Raw genomic sequence first — 18,605 nt, 5'->3', positions numbered from 1 at the left:
CATACTTTCGCTCAGTCCAAACTTCGCTTCCAAATCGCTCAAGAAATGATTGTGCAAATAACTTGCCAAATAAATCATCTCTCGCGCTCAAGTCACGGACCCTTTCGCTCCGTGAACTCATGTCAGATCAAGCTGTAAAAGCCTCAAGGCTAACAGCAATAACATGATCGAAACAATAGCATAGAAGCCGAATGAAGCAAAGAACAAAGATGCGCAAGAACAAGCCAGAAGAGAATCGAGAACCAAATCAATTAGCAACAATTAACTAGTGTGTTTCTTATACTTTCGACGATAGACCTATCTCCTACAAATTGTATATAAAACAATCAAAGGTTTCACAAGTTATATATAAAGTAATGTTAATATTTACTATATTATCAATACAGTCATTGGTATCATTGCTTGTTCGACCCAGCGGTGGGTTGGAGCCTCTTGCAAGATATATCCTCGTCAGACAATTGTGTTCAATATGAAGTATAAAGATAAGTCTGTTATAATTTTCTTTAAGTTATATGAAATTAAGAAAGGGACTAATATATAGCCACTTCCGCTATGCAGCAGTAGTCGTGCAATGAAGTGGACCGCCCGCTGATAAATGCGCAAATGCGCGTGCGGTAAACACCGTGTCTAGGTGTTTGGCACTGGTCGGTCTAATATTTGAGGATGCCTCGTGGAGGGGCGAAACACGTGTAAAGTAGATTAACGGTGGTAGTTGTGTTTTGCATTGTTTATCGCACGCACGACTCCTGCTGCATAGCGGAAGTAGCTATATATTAGTCCGTTTCTTAGGATGAACTTCCGCGAGGTAACGCCTGATTCTATCAGATAATATGAGATTATTAAGTCATATATTGGCTTCCTAGAGATTTAAATGAGCTTTCATTGCTGCAGCGCGTCTAGCGTAAGACCTCTTTTAAAGTAGCAGAGGTCGTGGACTCCTGTGAAGCCTCGGCTTGTGCTGTCTATTACAATTTTACCGGACTAGGAGGCTGTTAAGGTATTAGATGGTTTCGATGAATGCTCCATAACAGTGTGCGTCTATCAGCTTTCTCGTCGTTAAAAATAAGAAGGTATTACGATTTCTAAAATCTACAATTCGGCCAATTGTAAATTATGACAAAGCCATGGGAAAGCATTCCACGGTCGTCGACCACGATATCTCTGTGGTCGGTGCGCTTTCGAGTCGAATTGTTCGTCGATCGACTTATAACCGGTAAGGTAAACTCGAGAATCCGTCACAGAGGTGAATTAGCATCGCTTTTGATCATTACGTAACAATAAAACCAAACATTGAAACAAATTGGCTATATTAAATTGGTGATTGACGCCGTTAGCCGACCTTTTACAGATTCTTTGGACTCAGGGCTCGCGGATCCAAAATCCTAGAGCTTATAAATTAAAAAAATCTAAGTCATTTGCGTCCTTCGCATAGCATGTTACATATAGTATTATACTACGTACAGTATATTACACATAGTATTATTACTTACTATGGGAAATGAAACACCACTAGTTCACAAGGAGTCCTTTATTCACCAATCAGATGGTCACCCTACTTTAACACATGATGCGTCCATTACGATATTGTTACGTACTGTGAGTTCTGACTCGAAATGAAACACCACTGGTACACAAGGAGTCCTTTATTCACCAATCAGATGGTCACCTTACTTTAACACAAAGTATACTTTCGCTTAGTCCAAACTACGCTTCCCAATTGCTCAAGAAATGACTGTCCAAATAACTTGCCAAATAGTATCTTTGTATCACTTGATAGTAGGTTTAATCTTGTAACTCGTAAAAACAATACAGAACTGTCGTTATAGAGAGTACACTTATTTATACTACGGATAAGTTTCTAGAAAGTTCGAGATAGCATCCGGTTAGAATTTCCGAGAACAGTACACAAAAATCTATACATAACTTAAGGTCACGTATGTTTGCGTCACTTCTTGATCCTAGGGTTCCGTGTTTATTGTTTAGAGGGTTCTGTAACTATAATAGTATCGACTAATTATTATCTACTCAATTTTCGCAGAAAGGTGTGATCCTTTTCTCCGAAGTCATTTTAGCTGAATTGATGTCGCAGTTGTGAGAGGAGCGGATCGAGTCATCGGTGATAAGCGCTGTGTCGCATACGGAAACGACTTACTTATTCTCTGTTATTGTTGGAGCTGTTAGCTCGAAGGCTTTTATAGAACTTAAGAAAATTTCCCTGCCTGACGAGGATATATCGCGCACGAGGCGACTGTAATGATAATTTAATATATAAAATTCCCATGTCACAATGTTAGTTACCGTACTCCTCCGAAACGGCTTGACCGATTTTTACCAAATTTTATATTCGTATTCAGTTGGTCTGAGAATCGGCTAATATCTATTTTTCATACCCCTAAGTGATAACGTTTGTTATGTAGAAATATAGATATACTCCATCGCTTGTTGACAACTGATTCTCTATAGCGGTTATTTTAATACTACATACAGACAGAGATTGTTTATTTGTATAGATTGAATGACCCTCACAGTATTTTCTAAATTTATCTTAACCATATTCCATTAACCCAAAATTTGATATAGCGTGTTTAACACAAAGAAACTCTTGACCCCGAATGAGTCAGAACAAGCGCTGCAGCCTACTCGAAGGTTGCACTGGCAGGTTTACTAACTGGTCGGCGGTTAAATTGAACCGTATAGTTAATAGTTAACTGTTACGCGAACAGTTAACGGAGCGTGTGCAATTACTCTGTTACGATACCGTAGTTAGTCAAGTATCGGTTACTTTTCAAGTTCATTCACTAATTGAAAGATTTATTTAATAGTTATCTTATTAATTATAAATTTAAATTTATGTTTAATTATTGAAAGGACTTATTTATAATAAAATAAAATATAGTAATAGCGGGGAAAGTAATGTCGCTTTTTTAACTTAAATTTTTAACAAGTTTTTTTTCTAATCAACAATATATTTTCCTTCGTTAACAACAAACTTTTGCCATCTAGTATACAAATCAATGTCGGAGCGGAAATCAATCGGTTTTTCTATAAAATATGTCGACGGAAACGACATTACTTTCCGGTTCCACTATATATAGTACTAGCTGATCCCGCAAACGTTGTTTTGCAAAAAAAAATGATATTTTAATTTACAAATAAAAAATAAGGGTTGATCGTAGAAGGGTATTTAGGTTTGTATGTATTTTTGTATGCTGTATCATAATAAAATAAAAACCAAAAAAATTTGTCTAAAAAATTAAAAATAAAATTTAGGGGTGGACCACCCTTATCACTTAGGGGTATGGAAAATAGATAGTAGCCGATTCTCAGACATACTGAATACGCATATAAAATTTGGTAAAAATCGGTCAAGCCGTTTCGGAGGAGTTTAAGTTTGAACACCGTGACACGAGAATTTTATATATTAGATTTAAGCACCATTATGTGGTTTTTATGTGAGTGGAGACCCAATACCTGCAGCGTAAGACATCAGATTGAATAGGTATTTTCGAACAGTGACAAGCCAAGATGTTCTTTCTTCAAGTTTCTATATGATGAGCAGTAGCGTTCTATGTACCATAATACCACACTGCGATCACCAACCTGCTTAGACGTGGGGAATAGGGTAAATCCACCCTTAGGCTTATATAAGCAAGGCCTATGTCTTGTAGTGAATATATATGGCCTGAGTATATTGTTGCATTGGAAATCTAAATCTTTATCTTACAGTTTCAGATTTTTAATTAAACCACATCGCAATTGTACAATATTATGTTTCTATTTGACTTGCATCTTGTCTTTAAAAGATTGTATGCATATTAAAAAACAAGGTCAGTGAACGTCTTAAATTTTTACACCGAACAAAGCGTATGCGCAAGTGTTAAAATATCAAAAAGATCGTCGTACGAATGCATCTTAATGCAAAATTAATGACACTGTCCTTGAACTATGCTTCAAATTCCACTACTCTACCTCCATAATGTATTTACAAGATATTATGGTGGTAGAGTGATAAAACTGACTGTACCAAAGTTACGATTGCAAAGTAATTAGATTATTGTACATTATTGGACTACCGTTTGCAAAATTCAATGAACATATTAAAAACAATTAGACGAAAAAGGCTTAGTCAATAAACGGATATTTAATCTCGAAAATTATTTGTAAATAAGCTGGATAATATCTATTCTGGCCCAGTCTCTCAATTGAACAATTACAAAATGTTTAATGGAATCAGGCGTTACCTTGCGGAAGTACATCCTAAGTAAGAAAAGGACCAATATTTAACCACTTCCGCACATGCAGTGGTAGTCAGTTATGTTACACCGATAAGTGCCAAATACTCTTTATCGGTGTAACATTACTCCTGAAGATGCCCCGTGGAGGGGTGAAACACGTGTTGAGCGATTTGACAGTGGCAGTTGTATAATTCGCATTGTTTGCCGCACACGCATTTATCAGCGGGCTGGCGGGCGGTGCATTTGTTGCACGACTACCACTGCATGTGCAGAAGTGGCTAAATATTGGACCTTTTCTTAATTACAAGATGTGGTTTGAAGTGAGCTCCCTGGTGTATCCCACGTGCACAAATGTTTATTGTGACGTCATTCACAAATGTGTGCTCTGTGTCCCGTTGCTGTTGCATTTGTAGCGGCTTAAACTGGTCTTTATCTGTAAATAATGTAACTGAATATCTTTTTATATATAGATAATTTCTTTCGACTATGTAGGTAGGTAGTAGGATATTCTTCAAATAAACAATAATGCGTTGTTATGAAAACAGAGAAACGACATTCAAAGTTTATTATTTGAATTGTCGATTCCTTTTAAAATTAAACGTGATATTTTATATAATTACTTTAATGTCTTAAATACCAACTGCTTTACCGACCGAAGACCGCAATGGACATTATAACCATTAATAACAGCGCCATCTATGTAGTGTCAAGGTTAAACAGCCGCTGCTTTACCGACATAACACAAATAAGCGCGGCAGAATACAAAATAGAATTATTAAAGACTAGTTTCTTTATATATTTATCTTGTATTAGTTTTCACAACTGGTTTAACCCATTGCAGATCGGCGATGAAGTGGATTGTATGTTGGGCAATGTGTTGCACAAATTCGCATAGCAAGCCTTACGTCACAAGTCGCAGATCTATATGAAACTTAACTTTCTTATATAGATACAGAGTTAAACTTGAAGTATAGTGGTAGAGATGAATTTAAAAATTATAGCAATCATAAAATTCATCAAATAAAATGTAGTTATTGATCTTTCTACAGAAGGCTTTTTAGGTGATACAATTGATTGTATGAAGGAATAGGATGATTAAAAATTTAAGTGTGGAGATGATTTTAGTCGGTGAAAGTATAATAATTAAATTCAAAATTAAAAATATCTTTATTTAAGTAGGCATTTACTATTTATTTTTTAACATTATAAGTAGTAAGCTACCATCGGCTCGGAACGCTGATATGATACTTAACAGTATTTATTTTAAATGAATTTTGATTTAAAAAAACTGAATTCCACACATTTAGATAACTTAAACACTTTTGTATGCTATAATTAGATTTATTTAACAATATAGTTTTAATTTTAGAGTTACAGCTAAGAAACGAAATGTCTAAGATGTGTTGTGGAACTTTATCATAGAAATCATATATATATGTATAAACAAATATTTGTCTGTATGTCATTTATAGAATTGTAAACTATGCTTTTGATTATATGATAATCTTGAGTAAAGTTGTTTGCTAAAATCTTATTGTTCTGGTTCCTACAAGACCTCAGTAGAGGTCATCGTAAGACGCTTGGCGAAGGTAGCTTTTATCTGGTTCTGTTGAAAATCTATAGGAGATGTCTATGCCCAGCGGTGGACGCTGAAATAAATATATTAAGCTTTTCTATTTCCTTGTCTGGGAATATATAAAATCTGTCTTCTGGCACCTGGAAGTCATTAATCAGTTGATTGTGTTCCGGAAAACAATTTGTATATACAAAATTCTCGTACAGTCAGTCAACTCTAAGAGTGGTCATCCGGCCGTCACGCTGGTGGGCAGTGGTCGGGTACGGCTGACCGCGTACCGTGGTCATACGCGAGACTGTAAGGTCACTGTTACTTGCCATATGACTCTTGTATGACGTCACTAATTATAAACTCTAACGTCTAATGCAGTGATTCCCAAAGTGGTTTATATCGACTCCTAGGGGTCTATGACAACCTGCAAGGGGTCTACGTCAGCGAAAAAAATTTCGGGATCCAGGAAATGAAAATGGAGGTTCACGATAGTGGATCTCAACACATACACTGATAGTACCTACTTACATCATACTATCTTATAATATCAAAACATTTACATTATTTATAAAAGTACCTATGAAGTAGATAATTATTAATATGTTACGTATATTTTACGTAACAGATACAAAATTTTATTTTGAGTAGTTTTAATTTAAATTCAATTAATACATGTTTAATTTAACATGTGTTTTCACTTTAAGTTTTTAACACTAAACTTCACTACAGTTAGAAATTTACACGAAATCAATATAAGGTAAGTAGGGGGTCTATCCAACACGGAAAAACATGGCAAGGGGTCTACGACAAAAAAAAAGTTTGGGGAACTCTGGTTTAATGTATACGCATTTCATTTTCGAAAGGTTAAATTATGAGACGGGAATATATTTCTTTTGTTTTTTTTTTTAATCTATTATTAGAATCGATGTTCCTCAGACATCAGCGTCCGTGTCTTTATTTACATTCACGATTTTTATTTCCGATTTTTTTGCTCAACTTTTTGAGTGTTAGTGGTTAAATATTTATCTTAACGACGTCCTTGCAATGTCTTGTTTTTAAAATTATTTTTTGTGCGACCACTTCCTCGTCCTTACTCCATATTGGTATCCTCAGGTTGTGCGGCGGTTGCCGTATTCACATCGATGAACCTTGCGATCGCATCTTGAATCTCGTCCGTGCAATACACGCGCGAGTTCGTGCGACGTGATATTGCTACCGCCGCATGTTGGACACTGTTATACAGCTTGAAGGTGTCTGTTGTTCGATGGATAATGTTGACCGCCTCGCTCTCTAGCCTCTGAACCTCGTGGATGGTGAACATCCTTGAACCCACCTTTGTACTGTAGCCTTGGCTAATGAGAGCTTGTTAATTGGCTTGGATGTGAGTTAGGTACAGGGTGTTTCTCTGTTTCGGGACATGTATGTTTCCAGATTAAAAAAGTCTGCTCAGCGGTTGCACCATCTCCTTGGAAGAATATATACTCTCGCACACCTTGTTTAAAATGATGTTTATGATGAAAGATAGGAACTTCTCCAAAATCTCTTGCCAGAATCTGTCTTCTGGCATCCGAAAGTCTTTAATTTCCTTTGTTTTGGAAAAGAAAAAAAGAAAGTTTCTTTATTTTTATTAGCTTCCTTCTTTTTGTAAGGGTCTATAATTAAGTAAAAAAAATTGCCAAAATTACACATTTATACAATTTAATATGTCTAAATCGTTTTGAACTTTAGGAAAATTCCATAGAGTAGTTGTAAGTGTAACATATATATATAAATATATATATAAATATTCACGATATCCTTAATATTATAGCTGCCACTTGAACCGACGGCAAAATAATCGTTTTGTTGACAGACGTCAAGCAAGCGCGATGCAACTTTTTTTTTTATCCTTTTGGCGACGCATTTGACCTCTGTCTCGCCTGATGTTAAGCAATGACGAGGTCTAAGGAACATGCTTGCCTAGAAGAAACCTATTCACTCTTGACTTGAAGACTCCCAAGTTATAGTTAGCTTGAAACAACGATTTAATGGAATCAGGCGTTACCTTGCAGAAGTCCATCCTAAGTAAGAAAAGGACCAATATTTAGCCACTTCCGCACATTCAGTGGTAGTCGTGCAACAAAGTGCACCGCTCGCCAGCCCGCTGATAAATGCGTATGCGGCAAACAATGCGAATTACACAACTGCCACCGTTAAATCACTCAACACACACACAACGACTCCGGTAGATTTTTATACCTTCGATGTTCAAGTTTCAAGTGTATGGATGTAGTGAATCTGTGCGTCTTGTTGTCCGACGGAAGAAAGGTGAATAAGTTTTATCAAAATCATCATATATTTAGTGCTAAAGTATACAGGATGATTGGTAATAGGTGTGAAAGCTCTAAAGTTTTTTTGTCGATAAATAAACTATACATTCACCTAATAAAACTTTCTTTCTTTCTTTCATTTAAATCACCTGTACAGAAATGTATAAATAAATAGATGTTTATCATTCTTTATTGCACAAAGAAGCCATTAATAATTTTGCAGACGTTTAAGTATATTTTAATTTAAAATACAAAAGAACATGTTAATTTTTAAAAAGAGAACGTTTTAAAATTGTTCCAACTATATCATCTCATTTTGATTACCATGAGCAACACCGTGTCCTAAATATTCCATATTTAAAATCAACGCGAAAAGTCGTTATTCGTATAAAAAAAGTAAAGGTAGCCTCACACGATTGGAATGTCGATACACGTTATGCTATGTAACTATGTCGTCGGGTACGGAAACGAGTCAGTGTGGTACCGGGTTAATGGTGTACATTTCACGCTTACATATAATCTCTGTGAAATTAAACTTTATATACTACAGTACAAGGTTCAATTTATATTGTAGTATTTATATTAAAATTTATAAATGTTCATTTAGAAATTTGCTAAAGTAATTTCAACTCTACGGGCTTGTAATTGAGTTTAATTTTCATTTACACAGTTGATTACTGTAACCGTGAAAATCTGCAAAATAAATGCTCCATTAAATAATTATTATGACGTAAGCGATATAATCGTATGCTTTCTATTTATATTAATTTTAATGCAAAAGAAAGTGGACCTTATTATTGAAGCGTTTAAATTGAATTTAATTTAGTAATATTATTTTGTAGTTTATAGCAGCTAGGGTAATGATTTTCGTTTGTTTTCTTAAACGCTCGGCCACTTTCGCCGAACGTCTCGGCAAATAAATGATTTACTTACTGTGATACAAGTTTATTACTTTGGATCTATACAGGGTGATTATTGAAAGGTGTAAAAGCTTTAAAGGAGTAAGCATTTAGCTCATTTGTTTTCAAAACCCTGTCACCCTGGACTTTTATCTATGTCGACGATGTAGCGATCTTTTAACATCACGCGGCGTATTTGAACATGCTATTTGCATATATACATATATGCATTTACTACAAGGCATAGGTCTTCCCAGAGATATCTATGGATAGGTTTACCATACGTCCCGGTTTGACCGGGAGGGATAGTCCCGGTTTGAGATCCCTGTCCCGGCCGGTCTGCATTAGCGTCCCGGTCATACTTGAACAGCACCGACACCCCAACCAATCGTTCCCCCGTGCCACCCGCGCCAAAGACGAAACAAAAGCGAGCGAGAACGAGTGATACCGACTGCGTGCGCGAGCGTATTGAGGTGCCAAATTTAAAAAAAATTGTGGAGTTTGCTATGTGTCTACCTGGTACTTCAGCGCTAATGGAAAGAATTTTTTCACAGATAAAAAAAATGTGGTCTGACGATCGGGGGAGGATGGAAGAATGCGTTGTGGAAGCCTTGCTTACATGCAAACTCAACTTGAACATGTCATGCAGTGAATTTTGTACTTTGTCTCTTTTTCTTTTTAATAAAAAATAAATTCACATTTATAATATGTTTTCAATTCATAATAATTTTCATTGCATTTCAAATATGAAAAACACAAATTAAGCGAAAAGCAAAATTAAAATGAGCCTCTTTGTCTTCTGCGTCCCGGTTTGGCTCTTCGTAATTATGGTAAGTCTATCTATGGATCCCTCCATATATACCATAATTGCAAGCTGGGTAAGCGTGTTGGCGACCGCAATGTGATGGACAGCAGCGTCCTTTAAGGACCGTCCTTAAAGGACGCTGCTGCCCATCCTTTGGAAACTTGTTTGTGAATAGTAGCAAAGGTATATAATTAATAATGTGTAAATTATATGAGATTGTATCTCCGGAAACGAACCCGCGACTTACGTTCGCACATCTCAGTCCTCTACCGCTATGCTGCTCATATATCATTTATACTTCAAGATAAACATATAAATAGGCACTCCAAAAATATAATTTTATTCGGACATTTATAAGCACTCTATACTCTCTGTCTTGTGCCTTATTGGTTACATTTTTATACCATACCATTCAAGTCTATATAAACAGAAATAGAATACATAATGAAATTTTAAAACGATTTAATTCATATTTAATGGAATCAGCGGAATTTGCGGAAGTCCATCCTAAGTAAGAAAAGGTCCAATATTTAGCCACTACCGCACATGCAGTGGTAGTCGTGCAACAAAGTGCACCGTCCGCCAGCCCGCTGATAAATGCGTGTGCAAATTACAATGCTTGTAAATGGAATAAAATGAATAAAAAAATTCGAACAAAAGTCGGTTGTATTCAACCATAAACAATAGGTATTTTTTACTTTTTAATGATCATTGCGACTTGTCGATGACATCGACTTTCTATTTCGATAACAAATTGATTCTATTTGTATATTTTTTACATCTCTACCGTTATGCTTGCTTGCTTTTAGTTGAAGTTGATGATGTTAGCCCGGGGGCTTTTACAGCTTCATCAGAACTTCGCGAGAGCGGAAGGGTACGTGGACTCAAATATAAAACAGAAGCTGGAGGCATTTTAGTTGTACGAAGTTGTTCGTATGTAGTAAACCGCTCTACCCTAGTAGAGTTGTTTAGTATTGATGTTGTGTATGCGGCTTGGGACGGTGGACCACAGGCGAGCCAAGGATGGATCTGGATCCATCCTCGATTCGCCCATGCTGTTCGCGGTTTTTTTTAATGGCCCCCGCTATTGGGGGCCTCTCGTACCCCTAACTTATTGGGATCAGGGACTTCATTATTCAATAATTTTTTCAGTATTTTCTTTATTAATCACTCTCTTTCACGCGTCACAATATCTTCCATTCTTTACTTTCGTCCTTCACAATATCTTTCGTTTTGCTCTTTTATACCTTCTTTCTTTCCTCGCATTTCTTCCATCATCTTACTCTAAGGTGGCTAGGTACATTTATTTTATTTTTTTTATTTATTTATTTTGTTCTTACATTTTATTTTTATCATTATTAATACATAACAGTTCTATACATAATTTGTCATACATTTCTCTTTATTTTGTTAAAATCGTTTACATGCTTTTGTTATTTCATTTCTTGTTTCTGTTCCTACTCGGTTTTATTCTTATCAATTGCATTGCCTGTCACCCTGCGTGCAAAGGACAGGAAGTATGGGCGAAGATTGTCGTCGCCCATCATTAAGGCGATGTTCTCTACATTCACTTTTAGCTTTAGCTGTTCGCGGTTAGGGAGCGGGCGGCCGTTATGGTCGACTCTTTAATGTACAGGTCAAAAAGTTCTAGTAGATCTTTTGGTACAAAATACCGCAATGTAAAGACGAAGGTTTGATCAATGTGTTGCCAGTGACGATATATGGATCCCAGACGTGGTCGCTTACGATGGGGTTCATATGAAGACTTAAGGTCATTCAGAGAACAATGTAGAAGGCTATGAAAGAATAAAGAGAGATAGAAGAAAAAGAAAAAAATTGTTCGTTAAAAGCAGCAGTGGGTGGGGCATTTGCTCTTGCAGCTGACGGTCTTTGGGGCTGAAAAGTCGATGGATGTGGGCAGTTTCCAACAGGTCCTGTTAGGAATCTATGTAGGAGATCTAATAGACCTCCTACAGCACAAACGACGATTATGATGGTCCCTTACAAGGCTGATACAAATACGTGTTTGTATATACACCTACCCCCCGATTTACACGGTAGATACTTCCCTGAGAAAAACTTGTAAATCGAAAAGCTTGCAGAAAATGCATAATTTTGCTATTTAACAGTTGTGATTTTTTTTTCAATATTTTTAGGTGTACACAGAAATAAAAATAAAACGCCATTGACAAGTTAAAATATTTAATATATTACGGAAATACTGTTTTTTTTTTATTTAATTACAATAAATTAAACAGAAGAACAAAAAATATAACTAAAGGCGTTATTATCCTTTATCACTGTCAGAAATTACTCATTCTTTTTTTCGGAATCGAAGGTTCGAATTCATTTTCATCACTCGAAGTTACTTGTGCCGATTCGATGTTTAAAGCAGAAATATTTACATTATGAGAGATGGTAATAAAATCGGTTGCTAAAACAAAAAAAAAAACTTATTTGGAAAACCGTGTAAAAGCGAAAACGTGTAAAACGAGTACTGTGTAAATCGGGGGATAGGTGTATTCGCGGCTCGCGTGTGAAAAGAATTGACCTCAGTGTCGATGCGAAACCTGCTTCACCGGTTCCTAATGAATATTTCTGCTTATAATTCGATATTAGGTAACGCAAACTTGACATTAAAACGGTTACGAACTATGAATTTATTATGAGATTATTCGGTTTTGTAATCGTGTTCGAAATTTAAATAATTACCTCTAGTTTTGTATGATCACAACATTATTTTCACTCTCTGATGAAGGATCCTTGATGTCGCGAAACTTTCTTGCAATATGCAATAATTTGGAAATTGTAAGTTAGTAAGTAATTGTAAATAAATGATTCTAGAAAAATGATAATAAAATGTATAAAGAAAAATGTAAAATTGTGAGAAAATGTGGCGAAGAATGGAAGGCTGCATTGAAGCAGTATGCAAATAAAATCAATAAGAATGACGGAATGCGAAGGAAGGAAGAAGAGAGGAAGGATGAAAGAATAAAAATAATTATATCTATACTGAAAAAGCTAGTGAAATCAATGTCCATGTATGAAAAAACATAAATAAAATGAGATAAAAAATCAAAATTAGCAAAATCCTTTACTCTTGTGAACCCTGTTCCACATGTTGTGGTGAACGAGAGATCTCCTGAAACGGGGGCTATATAAAAATGACGTTTTACGGGTTACTTTTATGATGATGCTTGATGACATGTATCTATTTTGTGCTTCAAAAGAAAGTTTTTCGTGCAAGCTATAATCTGACACAGAATATTTAAAAAAAGATTGTGAGAAAAAAATTTTGAGAATATATTGTCGATACATAACGTAACATATATCTATACAAATAAATAAAATTGGTGTGTCTGTAATATTAAAATACATGTTTTTTACTATATGCATATAATATACATGTTAGATATACCAAAATATATTTTTTAATGTTTCTCTGTCTGTCTACTTGTTCCGTTTATGTCTCTGAAACGGCTGAACCGATTTTAAAGGGAATTATACATGCAGGTAGCCGATGTAATAAGGAGTAACTTAGGCTACTTATATTTTAGAAAGATATTTAACGGGAAAAACACTAAATAACCTAATGTTTATTGTTTCTATCCGGAAACGCTGTCGTGCCTCGCGACTGGTAGAAGAAAGATCCGTATGAAATAGCGGCAACCCTTTCCCAATTGTGTGCGTTAGGTAAAGGCGAAAAAAGATATTGTTAAAAAACACTAGAGATTCAAATTAGAATTAATTTAAAAAACCGTGTTAAGCTAATCAGTATACCATATAAACACACCACCAAATGGAGTTCAGACAACGTATAATCACACACCCACACACACATTTATATATATATATTTATATATATATGTATATATATATATATATATATATAAATATACAAAAAATTTACAAACTTAAATCGATTACATTTTACTGTTATTCCGTTTGCAATGTTATTGACATTACAGGTTGTTAACCTCAGATATACCAAAGCCTTTATATATCCTGTCAAATAGAGGCTTTGTATTATTTTGTTTCGTTTGTGTGTTACTTTTAAAAATATTGAACTAATGCCGTACGATAGATAATAATATAAGCCTGGGTTGCTTCAATTAAGGTAATTAACATGTGATAAGTGTCTAGTTCACTGCAGCTGATGGCAGTTGAGATCGAAAGATTCTTGATGGCGTGGGTAAACATCCCTTTAGGTAGTCGCGAGACTCGATGGACATCGTGCCGGTCTTTGAAGGAGACCTATGGTGTTGTAGTGGGAGTCTAGTGTAGGGCTAAGTAAGAAAAGGACCAATATTTAGCCACTTCCGCACATGCAGTGGTAGTCATGCGACAAAGTGCACCGCCCGCCAGCCCGCTGACAAATGCGCATGCGGCAAACAATCCGAATCACACAACCGCCACCGCCAAATCACTCAACACGTGTTTCACTCCTCCACGGGGAATCTTCAGGAGTTATGTTACACCGATTAGTGCCAAACACAGAGTCCTTAACTAATCTACTATCCATTAAATAGTATAGGGCTGGTGAATATAAAGAATTAATAAAAAAAATCTCTTTTCAGATTTTCTTTTACCATCGCGACAGCGAAAAGAAAAAGTCTGCTATGAAAAACGAAATCAGCCACAATGAACAAGCTTAGAAAACTGATCGTCGATAAAAACGTTCCGTGAGAATATGTGAATTGACGCCATCTGTCGGCGGACCTGTGAACCACCAAGTGAAAGTAATCCGTCATGATGAAACTGAACCTGTTCAAGCGGTCCATGATATTTGCGACCTTCTTCGGTTCGTGCCTATGTATCGCATTGATTGTGGGATCTCTTGGGACAACGCACTGGATCGATGCGAGGGCTAGGAGGACGTCAGACCCTCTGGTGTCGGTGGGGAGGATCAATTTTGGACTCTTCGAAGGTCAAAAGATGGTGAACTATCGGTACGGTTGGAGGAATTATAACTTTAGCGGTAAGTGCATATGTAATCTAAGAATATAACGAATCAAGAATCTCGATATATTATCGAGAATAGTCGAAGTAGATAAGCGGACTGGCAAATTGAAGTAGCAGTTGTAACAGAACTGATGGCTGTTTTAGGTCCTGAATTTGAAACTATAGTCTGTCCACTCATGGACTTATGATCTTGTCGAAATTTCTGGATGAAGGCCGGTTCCGACTTGTCTTATTGTAAATCTGTAGAGTAGGCTTATGTCCGGAGTGAAAGGTAAAAAATGATGATAATGGTGATGAAACTTTTTTAAATACAACACAAATTTAGTTTGTTATAAAGATCATAGCGTACGTCTATAAATATCTCCCTTTGCTTGATGATAAATCCCGAGCAAATCAGGTCAGTTAGTTCTGTTTTGTTGTCTATTTGTTTTAAAAGGTTCCTGTTAATAATTAAATACCATTTGCATGTATTAGGTAATTAAAATAAAAAATAAGAAATCAAATATATCACGCACCGGCGCGAGACCGGCACTGCGAAAGTAATTCGTTCGATCAGTGCCGGCCTAGCGTTTTTTGGAACGTAGCGGACACTTTATCGTACTCATATTGTAAGAGCAATAAAAAAAAAGAATAAAAGGTAACTGAACAATATATCGCCAACGATTAAAACGTTGAAGTGTAGTGCAGATTCCTTGGTATGTTACTTTGCGCGATGCCGGCATTTTACTGACTCAATAAATTTGGTTCAATAGACATCTCGCGCCGGCGCGAGACCGGCCCCTCATTGTAAATCCCGAATTTCGCGCTGGCGCGAGACTGGCATCTTAATAAATCTCTTTTTGGCACGTTCAGAGATTGAGTTTTTTTATTTGTACTTACCCTGATTTTTTAGTTTTTTTTATTTATTTTATTATTTGCGTTCTCATCTTTTTTCTTTCTCAATGTTATTTATTTATTCATCTCCACAAATTCTTTATTTTTTTATTTATATACATTTATCGCCTCACTTTCGTCGTCTTCCGACCAAAATACACTAGGTTTACAATTTTGTTTTAATTTCTTTATTTGGTTTATTCTTAAATTTACATTACTTAATAATTTAAATTCTACTTTCCCATTTTCTTTACATTTATCACAGATTTAACTATTTATCTTGACTAGTCGTCTATGTATGTTTTTGGACTACTTGTTCCTTTTAATAGTCGCTCCTGTGACCCTTCTGCAGTACTAAAGGTTGCACGACTCTCCTCTTTGTCCATAAGTGATGCGATGTTCCTTTCTTCGACCCCTTGCTGCAACCAGAATACGGGACAGCTGGTAATCAGTTGCGCCAAGGTTTGATCCACCGCAGGGTCATAGGTACACGACGGACTTTTCTTGAGTTTAAACCTATGCAGGTACTCAGAGGATGCCCCCGTGTCCCGTGAACGTCTAGAACAGAACCGTGACCATATTTAACAGCGACTGAGCTTGACATTGAGGTTAGAAGTGAGTTTTTTTTTAGTAAATGTTTCGGTGAAATTTTCAGTTAAGACGGGGACACACCCGGCGCGGCGGTGGGCGTGGTGCGGCACGGCAGCACAGCTCGGTGTGTCACTGGCCGCATCAGGAGGGGCTTGTGTACTTGCAGCGTTAGCATCTGCCTCCCGCGATCGCTGCTCACCCCGTCCCCTTCTCGTGTGCAATTGTTCTGCAGGTATTTTTTTTATTCTAACCTGTGTCGCTAAGGTGTTTTGTTTACAATGTGTTTCTTATTATTTTCTGAGCACAGTCAATTGGGACAAGGGTTGCCACTATTCATGGAGAAACTAATTATTAACTATAATGCTACCGAAACCACTGTACCGCGCTTTGGGTATGCGCGTGCCGAGACACGGGGGGAGGCAGTGTGCCTGCCTTTACGAGAGCGAATCAGAAATCAGGAGATCCATGTGTGTCTTTGTAAAGTTAATTAAACACGGTGTAACATAACTCCTGAAGATGCCCCGTGGAGGGGTAAAACACGTGTTGAGTGAATTAACGGTGGCAGTTGTGTAATTCGCATTGTTTGCCGCATACGCATTTATCAGGGCGCTGGTGGGCGGTGCACTTTGTTGCACGACTACTACTGCATGTGCGGAAGTGGCTAAATATTGGTCCTTTTCATACTTAGGATGGACTTCCACAAGGTAACGCCTGATTCCATAAAAAAATAATTAAACACTTTTTAAAGGAACACAACTTTCATTACGTTATTAATTATAAGTTTTACAATTGTCTCAACCTCGTCGTGTCGCCATCTTGTGTGCGCCGCCTTGATATAGAGTATCCAAGTCTATCCCTCCTATTTGTCTATGCTGCGTTCATACACATACACTACAAGATGAACCAAAGTTACCGGTGGACCAGCCGATTGGCAACTTGAAGTGGCAGTGGCCAGGCTATGTAGCGCTCAGAGCATATGGCTTATGGGACCTCAAGGTTTTGGAGTGGAGAACATGTAACTACAGGTGTAATGTGTGACTTTCACCCCCAAAGTGGACAAGCGACCTTAAAGTTGTCCAAAGAAGCTGGATGTTGGCTTTCAACCTGTCTTATTGAAATTATTTGGAGGTGAAGCATGTAAGCCCAACTGTGGACGTGTTTCGGTTGAATGATGAACAATGTGTTTTCAGTGCTATTCAGCATGGGAGCGATAGCGGTGTGGCTCACGGAGTACTTCCTGAGGCTGCAGCACAATGTCATGTCGGAGGAGGACCTGGCGAGCACCTGGTCATCAGCGGGCATGGCTGACTTGGGGCTGTCTTTTTGGTAACTATGTATTTATTACGCAAATTCTTTTATTTCATATGAGAACAGGGTCCGTGTGCACACAATCACGCAACACACACATGCGCGTGCATACACACGCGCACACCCACTCACACATGCATATATATAATTCGTAGTAGAGACTTATAACTATTCCTCAACCAACGGTTCTGGAACGTTCTTAAACACGTACCGCTTTGCTGAATCTCTAATTGAGGAAGTTTGTATGCTTTGGATAGAATAAGAAGAATCAATGAAGTGTGAACTTTTTTTGACAATGAGAAAGTAGTAAAAGATCATTTGATCACCATAGACTTTTCTTATGCTTGTATGAATACATTAGTCAAGAAATTGCAAATATGAAGATTAGAAATTAGGCGTGACATACATGACAAAGTAATGGAGGGTTGTTTTAATTTGATAACATATGTAAATAATATTTTCAGAGTATGAATTTCATTATGTATTTTCAGGATGGTGGTAGCAGCTGCTATATCAGCGTTTGTAAACAACGTATGTATATTGATTGCAATGGCAGACGGCAGGGAGATTGACACCATAGCTCCGGCGCTCGAGGAGAAGGTCAATGGGGCCATCATGCTGTACTGAAATCTTCCATCCAGTGCACAGCTCAAACTAGTTCTTAGGTAGTCCCGACTGAATATTTTGTATGGTACATTAGTCGAATTCTAGATGCTTCTAGAACTCTATAGAAGTCATCTGTTTAAGTAATTACTAGTAAATAAGTTATGTATACAGCGTGTTGTAAAATTTGATTTAACACAAAGGTCTATCACCAATGTTTTGTACCAGTAACGACTTACTTGAGGTATAATTTGCAAGATTTATGTATGATGTTTGTATGGAGATTCTGACAAGTGAAATTAAGCGATGTATCCAAGTGTTCCAAGTGGCAGTTGTCAAGCTATATTGTACACCACGTCTGCCCACAAGTTGGACATGTATTATAAAGATTTAATGAAGGCCCATATCCAGCTGTGGACTAATCAAATAATGATGATGAAATTAAAAAGCCGT

The 18,605-nt window shown here is 36.9% G+C and overlaps 1 protein-coding gene across 1 annotated transcript in view; it reads left to right on the top strand.

The window, feature by feature from the left end:
• LOC137926028 (uncharacterized) overlaps nt 1-18,355 on the top strand; it is a 31,668-nt gene extending 13,313 nt beyond the window's left edge. The window contains exons 2-5 of the mRNA XM_068769553.1: nt 14,393-14,793; nt 16,306-16,473; nt 17,432-17,567; nt 18,041-18,355. Of these exons, the coding sequence (XP_068625654.1) occupies nt 14,565-14,793; nt 16,306-16,473; nt 17,432-17,567; nt 18,041-18,176 (669 nt within the window). The 5' untranslated portion in view covers nt 14,393-14,564 and the 3' untranslated portion in view covers nt 18,177-18,355. The remainder of the gene's footprint in view (nt 1-14,392; nt 14,794-16,305; nt 16,474-17,431; nt 17,568-18,040) is intronic.
• Nucleotides 18,356-18,605: the final 250 nt, after the last annotated feature.

This window comes from Battus philenor, unplaced genomic scaffold (genome assembly GCF_028537555.1).
Source record: "Battus philenor isolate CCGP_79_NKW_IND1 unplaced genomic scaffold, ilBatPhil1.0.hap1 SCAF_28, whole genome shotgun sequence".
NCBI classification, from domain to species: Eukaryota; Metazoa; Arthropoda; class Insecta; order Lepidoptera; family Papilionidae; genus Battus; species Battus philenor.
Note: the sequence above shows the minus strand (reverse complement) of the source record. Positions and strands in the feature narration are given on the sequence as shown.